Consider the following 14,308-nt stretch of genomic DNA (forward strand, 5'->3'; position numbering starts at 1 on the left):
TCAGGAGCAAGCTCAGAAGTGGTGTCCCTCTCCAAAGATAGATCCAATAACTACTGAAGATAAAAAAAAAAATGACAAAATTTTGGGGTTCCTTCCTAATTAGAAAGGGTAATGCTATAAAAGCCCAAGGAGCATACTCTTCATTTTGAGAGAAGAATGTAATGATAGAGAAGGATAGACACTGAGTCCTCACGAATGATATTTAGATTTTCTGTGTCACTAACCTTCCCTAGTTTAGGGGAAACACCTGTGTGCTGGGACTCATCCCAGTGGGAGGCAGTTGCTCGTACTAATACTGAAGAGAAAAAGAAATGCAAATTGTGCTCCTCCCTGAGGGGATGAAAACCATCAAAATTCTGTGTCTGCAGTCCAGGGAGAGGAACTTTTCCTTTGTGTGGCTTTCTCTCCTAAGGACTGCACTGTACAGCCTAAACAATGGGTTTTGGACTGAATGGAATTTTCATTCTGGCTATTTTACAAGGTAGTTTGTCTTTTTTTTTTTTTTTTTTTTGCTTCTGGACCAAGGAAATACTCTTTGAAGTGATGTATTTGTGTGACTTTTGTCCTTTATGACTCTATTTGCAGGTGTCCATTGTGATGTTCAACTGGTAGAGTCTGGTGGTGATGTGAGACAGCCTGGAGGATCTCTTCGCCTTTCCTGCAAAGGTTCTGGAATCACCTTCAGCAACGTATACATGAGTTGGATCCGCCAGGCTCCAGGGAAGGGGCTGGAGTGGCTCTCATACATTTATGGAAATGGTGGAAGCACAAACTATGCAGACTCTGTGAAAGGCCGATTCACCATCTCCTTGGACAGCAGCAACAGCATGCTTTACCTGCAAATGAATTCCCTAAAAGCTGAGGACTCAGGCACCTATTACTGTGCAAGAGACACAGTGAGAAAAAAACATATGAGACCAGACACAAAACTACTGAATCAAATCGGCCATGTGCAGAATGACTTGGAGAGGGAAGCCAAGAATATTGAGCAGAAAGAGACCTCTTAGAATAACAGGTGAAGGGTGAGGCTGAAAAATTTTCAAGGTATATGATTTCTTCCCAATTCACAATGAAATCTATCCCACCCATCCTTCTTTCCTTCCATCCATCTAAGTATCTGTCATCTATCAATCTATCTACCTAACTGTCTATCTATGTAGCTATCATCTATCTATGTATCTATGCATCTCTATCTATCTATCTATCTATCCATCTATCTATCTATCTATCTATCTATCTATCTATCTATCTATCTATCTATCTGTCTGTCTGTCTGTCTGTCTGTCTGTCTGTCTATCTGTCTGTCTGTCTGTCTATCTGTCTATCTGTCTATCTATCTATCTATCTATCTATCTATCTATCTATCTATCTATCTATCTATCTATCTGTCTGTCTATCTATCTATCTATCTATCTGTCTGTCTGTCTGTCTGTCTGTCTATCTGTCTGTCTGTCTGTCTATCTGTCTATCTGTCTATCTATCTATCTATCTATCTATCTATCTATCTATCTATCTATCTATCTATCTATCATCTATCTTCTAATCTCCTTTGTATCCCTGAGACTCTTTCCTGTTATGATGCCTGCAGGTATAGAGAGAAGATATATTCTTTGGATAGCTTGAATGTTTTGTCCATGATGAGTAATTTCTTTGTAGTTTTCAAACATGAGGCAAATCAGGAATTATTGAACATTCACTATGTTCATCCCAAAGCATTTTTGTATAAGCTGTGCAAGTGGAAATCCTTTCTACCTTTGGGTACATTCAATATACATATATATATTTGTCTTTATGTATATGATCCTCCCAATGGATATTTATACAGATCTACACACACACACACACACACACACACACACACACAGAGATATATATACACACGACATATAAATATATGTATGTGTGTGTATATATTTATACACAAATCAGAGGATCATAACACTGCAATCTGAAGGAATATGAAGCTTCTTTTCATTAAGACCTCTCATAATATCAAAATCATATTCATTTCCCTTAATAAATAATCATCTTCTTTTGACTGGATATACCTCTGTGTATTTCAGATCCTCATCTCAGAAATCACAATAACCTTACTTTCTCAATACTTTTAGTTTGAGGAGACATTGAGGTCCATAAGGATAAAACTCTTCACAGGAACCTATGAAGCAAGACTTACCCTCAAGTAAATCATCTTCAGCTCTTTGCTAGTGAATCACCGAGCTCTTGGTGATGTCCAATATGTCTCTTTGCCTTTCAACTTCCCTGGATTTTTTTCTTCCTCTTTGCTATTGGCTATGTATCACGCTGTTCTCTAACTTCCCCCCCTTTCCATGTGATGGTAAGTAATCTAATATGGGTTACACATGTACAATCATGTAATGCATTGCCATATTAGTAATTTTGTTCAAGTGGACTTTAACAAATAAAGCAAGGAAGAAAAAAGTAAGAAAAAGGAAGGAAGGAAAATAGGGTAAATGAAAAAATAGTATACTTCAGTCTCTATTAAAACAGTATCAGTTCTTTTTCTGGTAGCATTTTTCATCATAGGTCCCTTGACGATGTCTTGGAGTATTGTATCCATGAGATTAGCTACACCATTCACAGCTCTTCATCATTCAGTATTGCTACCACTATGTACAATATTCTCCTGGTTCTATTCACTTCACTTTGTATGAATTGATGTAAGTCTTTTCAGCTTTTTCTGAAAGAATCCTGCTTGCCATTTCTTACAATGCATAAATATTCCTTTCAAAGAATATGCCACAACTTGTTCAACCATTTCCTTAATGCAGTCATGGGGAACCTGTAGCATCGGGACCACATTTGGCCCTCTTGATGCACAAGTGGGGAGCTTTGACTGAATGCAAACTTCACTTGATGGTCTAGAGGACCAGATGTACCCTTGAGTCTGCAGGTTCCTCACCCCTCCCTTAATGAGTGGCTTCCCTTTGATTTCCAATTCTTAGCCACCTCATTCTTAGCTGCTATAAATGTTTTTGTACATGTAAGTCCTTTTCCCTTTTTTATGCTCTTTCAGATATACACCCAGTAATGGTATTTCCAGAAAAGGATATACACAGTTTGATTGCTCTTTGCACATAGTTTGAAATTGCTCTCCCCAATGGAATAGCATGAACTACCCGTAGAAGCTGATATGAATATGCATATATATTCCCCAGGTTTGTTCTCAAACTATAACAAATTCTCCCCCTCCAAGACAAAGTTAAAATATTTCTTTGGAACATTGCTATTAGGATACCAGAAGGCAAGATTTAGTAAAGAATCCAGGGAACACTTACATTGCAAGCAAGTTCCTCCATGCCAACTCTGCCTATTTTTCTCTGCCTGCTTTCTTCTCCACCCACATCTTTCCCTCTAAGCAATGCAACAAGCAATTTGCTTCCGGTTGAACACTTTTCATCTGGTTGGCTTCATGTTGAGAAGCTTGGAAATCAGCACTTACTTGGAAAGGTGTGGGAATTCCTGTGCCCCAGAGCTTAATTGGCTCTACTCCAAGCGTCCATGTGAGGCTTATTAATAGATGGAGAAGATCTTACATCCTATGAACCATCCAATTTGTTGAATGAGTTTACATTTCCACTGACAATACATTTGTGTTTCAGTTTCCCCATATTTTCCCTGACATTTACCATTCTACTTTTCTGTCATATCCACTAATCTGATAGATGTGAGATGGTACCACAGAGTTCTTTACACATTAATTTTTCCAATCTGTAGTGATATAGATCATTTTTTTCATATGATTAAATATTTCTTTTTATTAAGTATTTTCATTTGGAAAGAGCCTTTTCAAATCCTTTGTTCATTTATCAACCGGGGAATGATATGCATTGTAAATTTGACTCAAATTTCTACATGGTTGAGAAGTGAAGTCTTTATCAGTGATATTTATTAATATTTATGCCACAACTTCTTCCTTTTCTTCTACTCTTACTTGCTTTGGCTTTATCTGTGTGAAAATTTTCATTTTATATAATCAAAATTATCCATTTATATTTCACAATGGCATTTATTTCTGATCTGATCCTAAGTTCTTCCTTGAACCATTGATCTGAAAGGTTAACTCTTTCTCTCTTTCTTCTTCTCCTGTTTTGTTTATGTCATCACCCTTTATTTCGTTTTTTTGGTTTTATTTATTTATTTTTAGATTTGATCATTCACTTCCACAAAATTCTGAGTTCCAATTTTTCTCCCCTTCTCTCCCCTTCCGCTGCCGCATGACACCTTGCTTTGTGATTACTTGTTCTCTCGATGAGCCCTTCCTTCTCTCACACCCCAGAGTTCCCTTATCCCCATCTTTTCTCTTTTCTTATAGGGCAGGATATATGAGATACCCTATTACATATATTTCTTATTTCCCAGGTATATGCCATAACAATTCTCAACATTTGTTTCTACTACTTTGAATTCCAGCTTGTCTCCTCTCTTCCCTCCCCACCCATCTGCACTGAGAAGGCAAGCAATTCAACTCAGGCTACATATGTGTCATTTTGCAAAACACTTCCATAGTAGCCATGCTGTGTAAGACTAACTATATTGCCCTCCATCCTGCCCTGCCCCCCCTTGTTTTCTATTTTCTCATTTGACCTTGTCCCTTCCCAAAAGTGTTTACTTCTAGTTACTCCCTTCTCCCATTTCCCTTCCCTTCTATCATCCCCCTCAGTCCACATGTCCCCTTTTCTCCTACTTTACTGTAGTGTAAGAAAGATTTTCATACCAAATTTACTGAACATGATATTCCCTCCTTAAAATATATGTGAAGAGAGTAAGCTACACTTTTCCCCTCTCACTTCCTCCCTTTTCTCTTCCATTGAAAAACATTTTTCTTATCTCTTTTATGAGTTATAGCCTGCCCCTTTCCATTTCTCTGTTTCTGCTCCCAGTATTTTCCTCTCTAAACGCTTAATTTTATCTTTTTATGGATATCATCTCTTCTGATTTGATTCAGCCTGCACTTTCTGTCTATATATGTGTGTGTGTGTGTGTGTGTGTGTGTGTGTGTGTGTGTGTGTGTGTGTGTGTGTGTAGTCTCTCCACCTGCTCAAATACTGAGAAAAGTCTCAAGAGTTACAAATATTATTTTTCCATGCGGGAATGTATACAGTTCTGCTTTAGAAAGTCCTTTTTGATTTCTCTTTTTGGTTTACCTTTTCATGCTTCTCTTGATTCTTGTGTTTGACAGTCAAATTTTCTTTTCGGTTCTGTTTTTTTCATCAATAATACTTGAAAGTCCTCTCCACCATTGAATGTCCATTTTTGCCTTGAAGTATTAGAGTCAGTTTTGCTGGGTAGGTGATTCTTGGTTTTAAACCCAGCTCCTTTGACTTCTGGAATATCCTATTTCAAGTCTTTTGATCCCTTGATGTTGAAGCTGCTAGATCTTATGTTATCCTAATTGTGTTTCCACAATACTCGAATTGTTTCTTTCTAGCTCTTTGCAATATTTTCTCCTTCAGCTGGGAGCTCTGAAATTTGTCCACAATAGCCGCCAGCTGTCCCGAGCTGCTGTTGCTGCCTCCTCTGCCACTGCCAGGGGCCAGTGCTGCGGGGACTCTGCTCCCCTCTAGCCCAGCTGGAAAAGCCCTACCTCACTGACCTATGAATATTTCTTTGTCTCTTGTGGATTGAGAGATCTGGATTGTGCCTGAGAGGCTTGTTCTGGTCCTGTTCCTCCCTGTGCTGCGTGGCCAGAACTGGGTCAGCATCCCGTGGAAAAGAGCTTCCCTGTCATCCTTCCAGGTTACCTTTGGATGGAAATTTTCTTTTCTCTGTTGTTCTGTGGTTTCTGATGCTTTAGAATTTGTTGAGAGTCATTTTTTTTTACAGGCATTTTGTGACCTGTGGGGGATGTGCTAAAATATACGTGCCTTTCCATTCTAACATATTGGCTCTGCCCTCCTCCCCTTTTATTTCTTGATCGTGTGTATATTTTGACCTTATCTTGGTATAGACTGAGATGATCCTCTATGCCCACCTTTTGACATGCTGTTTTGCATTTTTCCTTCCTTTTTTAATTCTTCGTTGCTTTGTTCTTTCTCTCTTTCATTGTTTTTTCTTCCATTCTTTCTTTAAGTGCTTTGTTCAAGTATTTTTGCACAAATTACTGATATGACAATATTTTATATGATTGACCATATATAACTTGCATTAAATCAGGTGCCATCATAAGGAGAGCTGCAGGGATGCAGGGAGGAATAAAACTTGGAACTCAAAACTTAAAAAAGAAAACACTTATAAATGTTTTCACATGTAATTGGAAAAATATTTTAAAAATTTATAAATACCCTTGTATGATTTATATTTCCAGTGAAATAATGACTTTTTTTGTTCCTATATGGTAGATCTTTGAATTTATGAGATCCTACGTTATAGTCATCATTTATTACAATGGCTGGTGTACTGAATCTATTGTATTCATCCACCACTACATTCTAATAAGTGAAAGATTGTTTTGACAAATGCTAATTCAAAATACACTTTTAGATGTCGGGAAGCCGTTTCAACTTCCTTCACATTCTCTTGGTATTCTTCATATTTTGTTCTTAGATATAAGTGTTGTTTTTCTGTTTTCTGTCTGTAAAATAAATTATGATAGTTTATTATGTCATGAAAAAGTGTAGTTTAAGACTAATTTAGTTTTAGAAAGTGAGACACCTGGTTGTGAGGCTCACAAAATTTCCCAGGTAGGGTCAGGAAATTGTCTCAGAATAGTTTCCACTGTCCACTGCTTCCTTGGCAGCTTGACTTTAGGACAGTCCATTTGATATGCCCCTTAACACAGCTGTGAGGTTCACAGGACTTGCCCGTTAGGGTCAGTGAATCAGCTAGGACTAGCTTAAGCTGTCCATTATTTCCCTGGTAGTGGGTTCTTAGGAAAATCCACATCATATGCCCTTTAGCACATCAATTCCCTTCTCACTGACAGAACTAAGAAACAGAGTGGACAGAGGGTGGCATTTATTAGGCTTCTCTTGAGAAATCAGATGTGCTCACTAAGAAAACCTTCATAGATATAGAAGCAGGAGTGAGGTACAATTCTGTCCTTCCTTTTAGATGTAAGGGTTACTTTAAATTCCTCAAATTTCTTACTATTATTTTTGCTTACAACTGGGAAAGAAGAAATACATGTAATGAGGTACAGAAATTTACCTTGCCCTACAGGACAAAAGAGAAGATAGGCAAAAGAGAAGGGAGGGATGGTAATAGGGAGGACAAATTGGTTGAAGCAGCAATCAGAATGTAAAGTGTTTTGGGGTGGGAGGAGGGGAAAGATGGGGAGAGAATTTGGAACTCAAAATTTTGAGGAAATGAATGTTGACAACTAAAAATAAATAAACGAATAAAAGCATTCATGAATAAAAAAAAAAGAATATGGATGCTACACCAGTTATGTTCATATATGTTTAATATTGCTGTTACTTCATTGTCTAAGGTACCTTTTAGCAAAATGTGCTTTTCCCACATATCTTTTTTAATTAGATCTATTTTTGCTTTTGCTTTGTCAAAAATTATGATTATTACCCTTGCTTTTTAAAATTTCAGTTGAAGCATAATAGATTCTGTCCCAGTCCTTTACCTCTACTCTGCAGTTGTCTCTATATTTGAAATATATTTCGTGTATTTAGCATATGGAGAGATTCTGGTTTTTAATTCATTCAGTTATCTGCTTTTGTTTTACTGGTGAACCAATCCCATTCATATTCACAGTTATTTTTAATTATGTATATCGCTTCATCTTATCTTTTCCTTATTTTTTCTTGCTCTTATTTTTCACGGTGTTCCTCCCTACAAGTGTTTTAGTTCTGATCAATGATTCCCTCAATCTGATTTCCTTTCTATCTATCACACCCCCTTCTCTTCTCCCTGTCACTTTTAGTTCCCTTATGGACAAGATTGATTTCTATATCCACTTCAATGTGTATGTTATTCCCTTTGTTAGCCAATGTTTATGAGCTTAAAATTAAAGTATTGTCTGCTCCCTCCCTTTCTTCCCATTCACGGTAATAGCTGTTTCATGCTTTATTATGTGATATTATTTCTCTCATTCTGTCTCCTCCTCTCTTCACCCAGTACAGTCTTCTTGCTCAGTTCTTAATTTTAGGTGTTTTTTTGGCTGGGGGATATCATGTCATTATAGTCATCTCTCACCTCCACGTCTCTTTATGTGTATATGCTTCAAATTTCCCTTATAGTGAAAAACTTGTTAAGAGTCCCTTAGGAATATAAAGTCCAAACTTATTGAATTTCTTTCATTTTCTCTTTTTTATTTCTTTTTTACCCTTTTACATCCTCTTTAGTCTTCTATTTGAAGAAGAATTTCTTATTCTTCTCTAGTCCTGTGATTGCGGATAATTGAAAATCCTGTATTTCACTAAATGCCTATTCCTCCCCCTCAAGGATTATAGTCAGTTTTCCTGGGTATGTAATTCTTGGTTGTAATTCTAATTCCTTTCCCTTGCAGAACATCATATTCCAAATGTTCTTGTTTTTTAATGCATAACTTTCGAAATCTGTGTATTTCTGACTATGATTGCGTGATGTTTGAATTGTTTCTTTCTGGTTGTTTGCAACATTTTTCTCTGTGACCTAGAGTTCTGGAAATTGTCTATTATATTCTTGGGTGTTTTCATTTTGAGATCTCTTTCCAGACGTGATAGTATCATTCCTTCAAGGTATACTTTACCCTCTGTTTCTAGGATATTAAATATATACTTTCTTTAATAATTTTTTGAAGTGTGATATCCAGGCAATTTTTTTTTGATCATGGCTTTTAGGTAGTCCAACATTTCTTATCTCTCTTGCATCTATTTTCCAATCAGTTGTTTTTCAATGAGAAATATCACATTCCCTTCTTTTGATTTTGTTTTACCATTTGTTGAAGTCTTGGGAAATCATTAAATTTCATACAGCCAATTCTAATTTGTAAAGAAGTATTTTCTTCAGTTAGCTTTTGGAGGTCTTTGTCCCTTCGACTATGTCTATTTTTTGAGGAATCATTTCTGGGAAATTTTTTGTATCCTTTTCCAATTTTTGTTCTTTTTACCTTTCCGTTAACTCTCTTTTATGATTCTGTCACATTATTCTTATTTGTTTTCTCATTTTTTTCTTCAACTTCTCTTATTTGATTTTAAAAGTCCTTCGCAAGCTTTTCCAGGAGTTTCTTTCCTTCAAGACTTTGCAGATAGCTATTTTCACACTGTTGTTCTGTTTTAAGTTTATGCCTTGATCTTTCCTGTCACTATTGTTTTTTTTTTGTTTGTTTTTTTACTTTTTGGTAATTGTTCTCATTAATTGTTTTGTTTTGGTTTTTTGGTCTTTCTTGTGTCAACCCCAACTTGAGTTTTTGGATTTTTCAAATACCAGATTAATATGGTCATTTGCTGCCAAGTATTGCGTGCTTAACCCATGCCATTGATTTACCTTTTTCTTTCTTAGCCAGTACAAGATTGTTGTCCTGATTACTGCTTTGTGTTATAATTTCAAATCCAGTACTATTAGGCATCCTTTCTTCACATTCTTTTTATTGGCATTTCATCCTTTAAGATGAATTACTATTTTTTCTCTCTGTATAAAATAATTTTTAGGAATTTTGTTGCTATGGAACTAAATAAGCAAATTAATGTAGTTAGAAATGTTTTCTTTAAATTATTTTGGTCTTCTCATGAGCAGTTGATCTTTTCCCAATTATTCTAATCTGACTCAATTTGTGTGAAAATGTTGTATAGTTGGGTTAATAGAGTTCCTCGGTTTGTCTTAGCAGGTAGACTCTCAAGTAGTTTGTATTGTCTACTGTTAATCTAAATGGAATTTCTCTATCTCTTACTGTTGGGTTTAGTTGATAATACATAGAAATGCAGAAGATATATCTATCTATCTATCTATCTATCTATCTATCTATCTATCTATCTATATGTCTATCTATCTATCTATCTATCTATCTATCTATATGGGAGTTTATTTTATGCCCTGAAAATTTACCACAATTGCTAAGGATTTAAAATAAATTTTTGTTTGATAATCTCTGATTTTCTAAGCATATTATCATATACTCTGTAAGGAGTGGCAATTTTGTTTTCTTATTTCCTATTTTGACTTGTTCAATTTATTTTCCTTGAATCATGTCTATATCTAGATTTTCTAGTACAAAAAGGCACCCCACAATAATAATAGTAATATAATGGATACAATTGCTTCCCCCCAGTCTTATTGGGAATGCTTATAGTTCGTCCCCATTACACGATAGTTGCTGATGTTTTAAGTAGCTACTTCTTATCACTCTAAGGAAAGATCCACTTTTTCCCGTGCTCACTAGTGCTTTTAATAGGTATGGGTTTGTATTCTTTCAAAAGCTTTTTGTGTGTGTTTATTGTGATAAACATATAGTATCTGCTCATTTTGTTATTGTTACAATATTTTATGCTGATGGTTTTCCCGATATTGAATCACCCCTGCGTTTCTCTTAAAACTTCACCTCGTCACAGTGTGTGATTCCTGGAATATGGTACTTAAACAAAATTTGTGGAATTCAGTCAAAGCAGTAATCACAGTAATGTTTTTCCTTTATCTTTTAATGCTTAAATTAAAAACAATACAGATCAATGAATTAGGTATGTAATTTTAAGAACTAGAAAAAACACATTAGAAATTTTTAATAATATCCTAAAGTAAAAATCCTGAGAAGAAAAGATTCATACAATTGAAAGTAGAAACTGAGAGATTAATAAAATTTAGAGTAAAAACCCATTCAATCAATAAACCTATCTAGAAGTTGCTTTTATGAAAACAGCAACAAAAACGTGATAAAGTAATTGTTAATTTGATGACAAAAATGCAAATTATCAATATAAAAAATTAAAATGCTGAATGTACAACCAATAAAGATGAAAATAAACGAATTATTAAGAGCGATTTTTGCCAATTATGTGCCATTAAAACTGAATAAGAGAAAGGGGTGGATATTTACCAAAACTGAAATTTTGCACATTTGTAGATGCATAAATGCAGTGAATAAATTACTTTATCTTAGAAAAAGATAGTTACCAAGCTATCAATGAGTTCCATGACAAGATAAAATCTCCATAACGCAAAATACTCTAAGAGAAATAAACCCCAATACTGTAAAAGTAATTTTTTAAAAAATGAAGAAATTCTACCAAATTCATTTCATGGCAAATATGGCTTTGTTACTTAAAGTAAGCAAAGCAAAAACACAAAGAAAAGTATAGACCAATGCCATTAGTGAATATTAATGCAAAAATATTAAATAAAATACCAGCAGGGCATTAACGTATTATATCATAATATCATGTTTCACGGATTTATGTAGAAATTATTCAGTATAATGAAAAATGTAATCGTAGTTGACCACACGAAGAAGACAAATAATCACAACAGTATAATTGCATCAATAAACTCACAAAATTTTAGATATAATAGCAAATCCATTATTTATTAAAATGCTAGAAAGCATAAGAATAAATGGAACCTTTCTCAAAACAATAGATAGTGTTTATCTCAAACTGAAAAGAAGTATTACATGTAATGGTGATAATCTAGAAAGTAAACATCTCAAATGATGTAGAAATCTTCTGAACATGTAGAGCGGTGAAAAAGCTAGGATGACAGAGTAGGGGAGGGACTTTTAGAGAAGTGTGTGAATTGGGATTTTGGAGGGTTGAGGAGAATATGCGGAGGTGGTTAATGTTATATATGAATTGAGATTCGGGGAGTGGGGAAGTGAAGGGGAGATACTCTTGGAAGGATGGATGAAGTGGGGGTTATGAGGGAAGGAGGAGTTTTTTTTTTTATATTGCAACTTTTATATTTAGTTTGTTTATTTGGAAAATATTGCCTTCATTGCCTTTTAAAAACCCAACATGCTTATAAATATTTGCATATTTTTCATAAATATTCTGTGTCAATACACTTATTTCTTTTTCTGTTATTTTACAACTGATAAAAAATTTAAGAATTCCAGAAGACTTTGATCACATGAAGAATCCAATGTCACCTTTAAATTACTTGATTGTATGTTAATATTGGCCTTCCAACATTACTAAATATCCTACACTTGCAAGTGAATTTTAAGAATTTGAATACACTTCAATAAAGCATAACACCTCCCACCAAGGACCTGTACCAAAAAACAAAGCTTTTCTGTGAGTGATATCTAGACATACCATGTAGATACACCTAACCACATGGACACGCTTAATCAAAGTAAGTAAATCAGTAATACCCCCCCCCCCACACACACACATACAATGCACTTCTGCTTTTCAGTATTTATTATTCTGAATGACCAAATTCAGCATACAAGGAGATCAATATCTTCTAAAATTGAGCTTGCAAAAAGATAACGTGAATATATGGAATACAGTTTAACTAAAAGTCTTTCACTCCTAAAACTGCCTCTCCTTAAAATAATATATTTTTACAAAATACTTCAGAAGAACTATGCAAAGAGTTTTTCTTTCTTTTTTTTTTTTTTTTAATTTCGGACGGTTACAATAAGATAAGAAAAATTTTGCCCAGATAAATTTCCAATGCAATGTTTTATATATAAACAAGCACAGTTAAAATAGAACACCAGTTTTCCCATTTTGCTCACACATTCAGGAAATGCAAGGCACTTTTTTTTTTTTGCAAATATACAGACATACACATTTTAAAAAAAAATTGATTATATTAAATTCTAGGGGCAGCCCCCCTGCCCCAAAACCAGTTTTCTCTCATATCATTTGAATCTCTAGAGAATAATAAATCATTCAGTTACTGGAATTTCTTTAATTGCTAAACACATACAGACATACAGAGAGAAGAAACACAAAATATGTCATTGCTACATTATTGGTGAGTTCAGTTCCCCTGCAGTTATGAAGGTTCTACTGATCTGAGATGGACAAAAATAGACAAAAAAGTCGGAGACACAAAGTGAGAAAAGGAAACACACAAATATCAAGTAGATGATAGCTTGAAAGTCTGACTAAAGTTTTGGAGACAGAATCTTATAGAACATACATCCGTGGAAATATCTTGTGCAATATTAAACAGAGAAGTTATTCCATAACATTTAATGGAGTAATAAAAAAAAAATCGATTTTAAAAGACTCCGTATTGTTGTTGGCACCAAGCAAAGAGGTGTATTCTAGTCAAAGGAAACAAGCAGAGCAACATAACAAGAATGAAGGTTTTTATTTTTATTGCTTTTATATATCACACTGGCTTTATTTTGAATATAAGGATGATAACAGTATAGAATAATTGTTTTCCCAAATAATATATGTTATATTTTTTCCCTTTATGTGTAAAGGTAGTTTTCAACATCCACTTTTGTAAGATTTTGAGCTCCAATATTTCTCCCCCCATCCACTACCCCACTCCAAGACAGAATACAATCTCATATAGGTTATTCATGTACAATCGTATTGGACATATTTCTACATTAGTCATACATTGAAAGAAGAATCAAAACGTAGGGAAAAACTGCAAGGTAGAAAAGGCAAACCAAAAAAGGAGGAAAAATAGAATGCTTCGACCTCTTTTCATATTCCATGCTTCTTTCTCTGGATGTGGATAGCATTTTCCATCCAGAGTCCTTTGGAAATGTCTTAGATGTTTGAATTGCTCAGAAGAGTTAAGTCTATGAAACATAGTCATCATAGAATGTTGCTGTTACTGTGTACAATGCTCTTCTGGTTCTGCTCAGTTCACTTTGCATCAGTTCTGGTAAGTCTTTCCAAGTTCTTCTGATATCCATTTGTCCATTATTTTTTATTGCACAATAGTATCGCATTACATTTGTGTACCACAACTTGTTCAACCATTTCCCAATTGACAGGCATCTCCTCAATCTCCAATGCTTGGCGAACACAGAAAGAGCTGTTATAAGTATTTTTGAACATATGAGTCCTTTTTCTTTTTTTAAAAAAAATGATCTCTTTGAGATACAGATCTAGAAGTGGCATTGCTGGATAAAAGTGTATATTCACAATATTATAGTCTTTTGATCATCTTTCCAAACTGCTCTCCAGAATGCTTAGAATCTGTTCCCAACTCCACCAACAATGCTTCTTTAGCTTTAGTATTCCTGTTTTCCCACATCTTCTCCAACATTCATGATTTTCCTATTTTCATCATTTTAGGCAATTTGATAGGTGTGATTTGGTACCTCAAAGTTGTTTTAATTTGCATTTCTCTTCGTAGTTATTTAGAGCATTTTTATTTGACTATATATAGATAGCTTCAATTTCTTCATCTGAAAACTGACTGTTCATATCCTTTGATC

General features: G+C 34.7%; 1 gene segment (V, D, J or C); it reads left to right on the top strand.

Annotated features, from left to right (window-relative positions):
• The first annotated feature begins 379 nt into the window (after nt 1-379).
• Nucleotides 380-1,007, top strand: LOC140517357 (immunoglobulin heavy variable 3-23-like). The segment is given in 2 exon segments: nt 380-481; nt 586-1,007. Coding segments are annotated over 2 exon segments (468 nt in total).
• Nucleotides 1,008-14,308: the final 13,301 nt, after the last annotated feature.

The sequence above is a fragment of the Notamacropus eugenii genome, chromosome 1 (genome assembly GCF_028372415.1).
Source record: "Notamacropus eugenii isolate mMacEug1 chromosome 1, mMacEug1.pri_v2, whole genome shotgun sequence".
Classification (NCBI taxonomy): Eukaryota; Metazoa; Chordata; class Mammalia; order Diprotodontia; family Macropodidae; genus Notamacropus; species Notamacropus eugenii.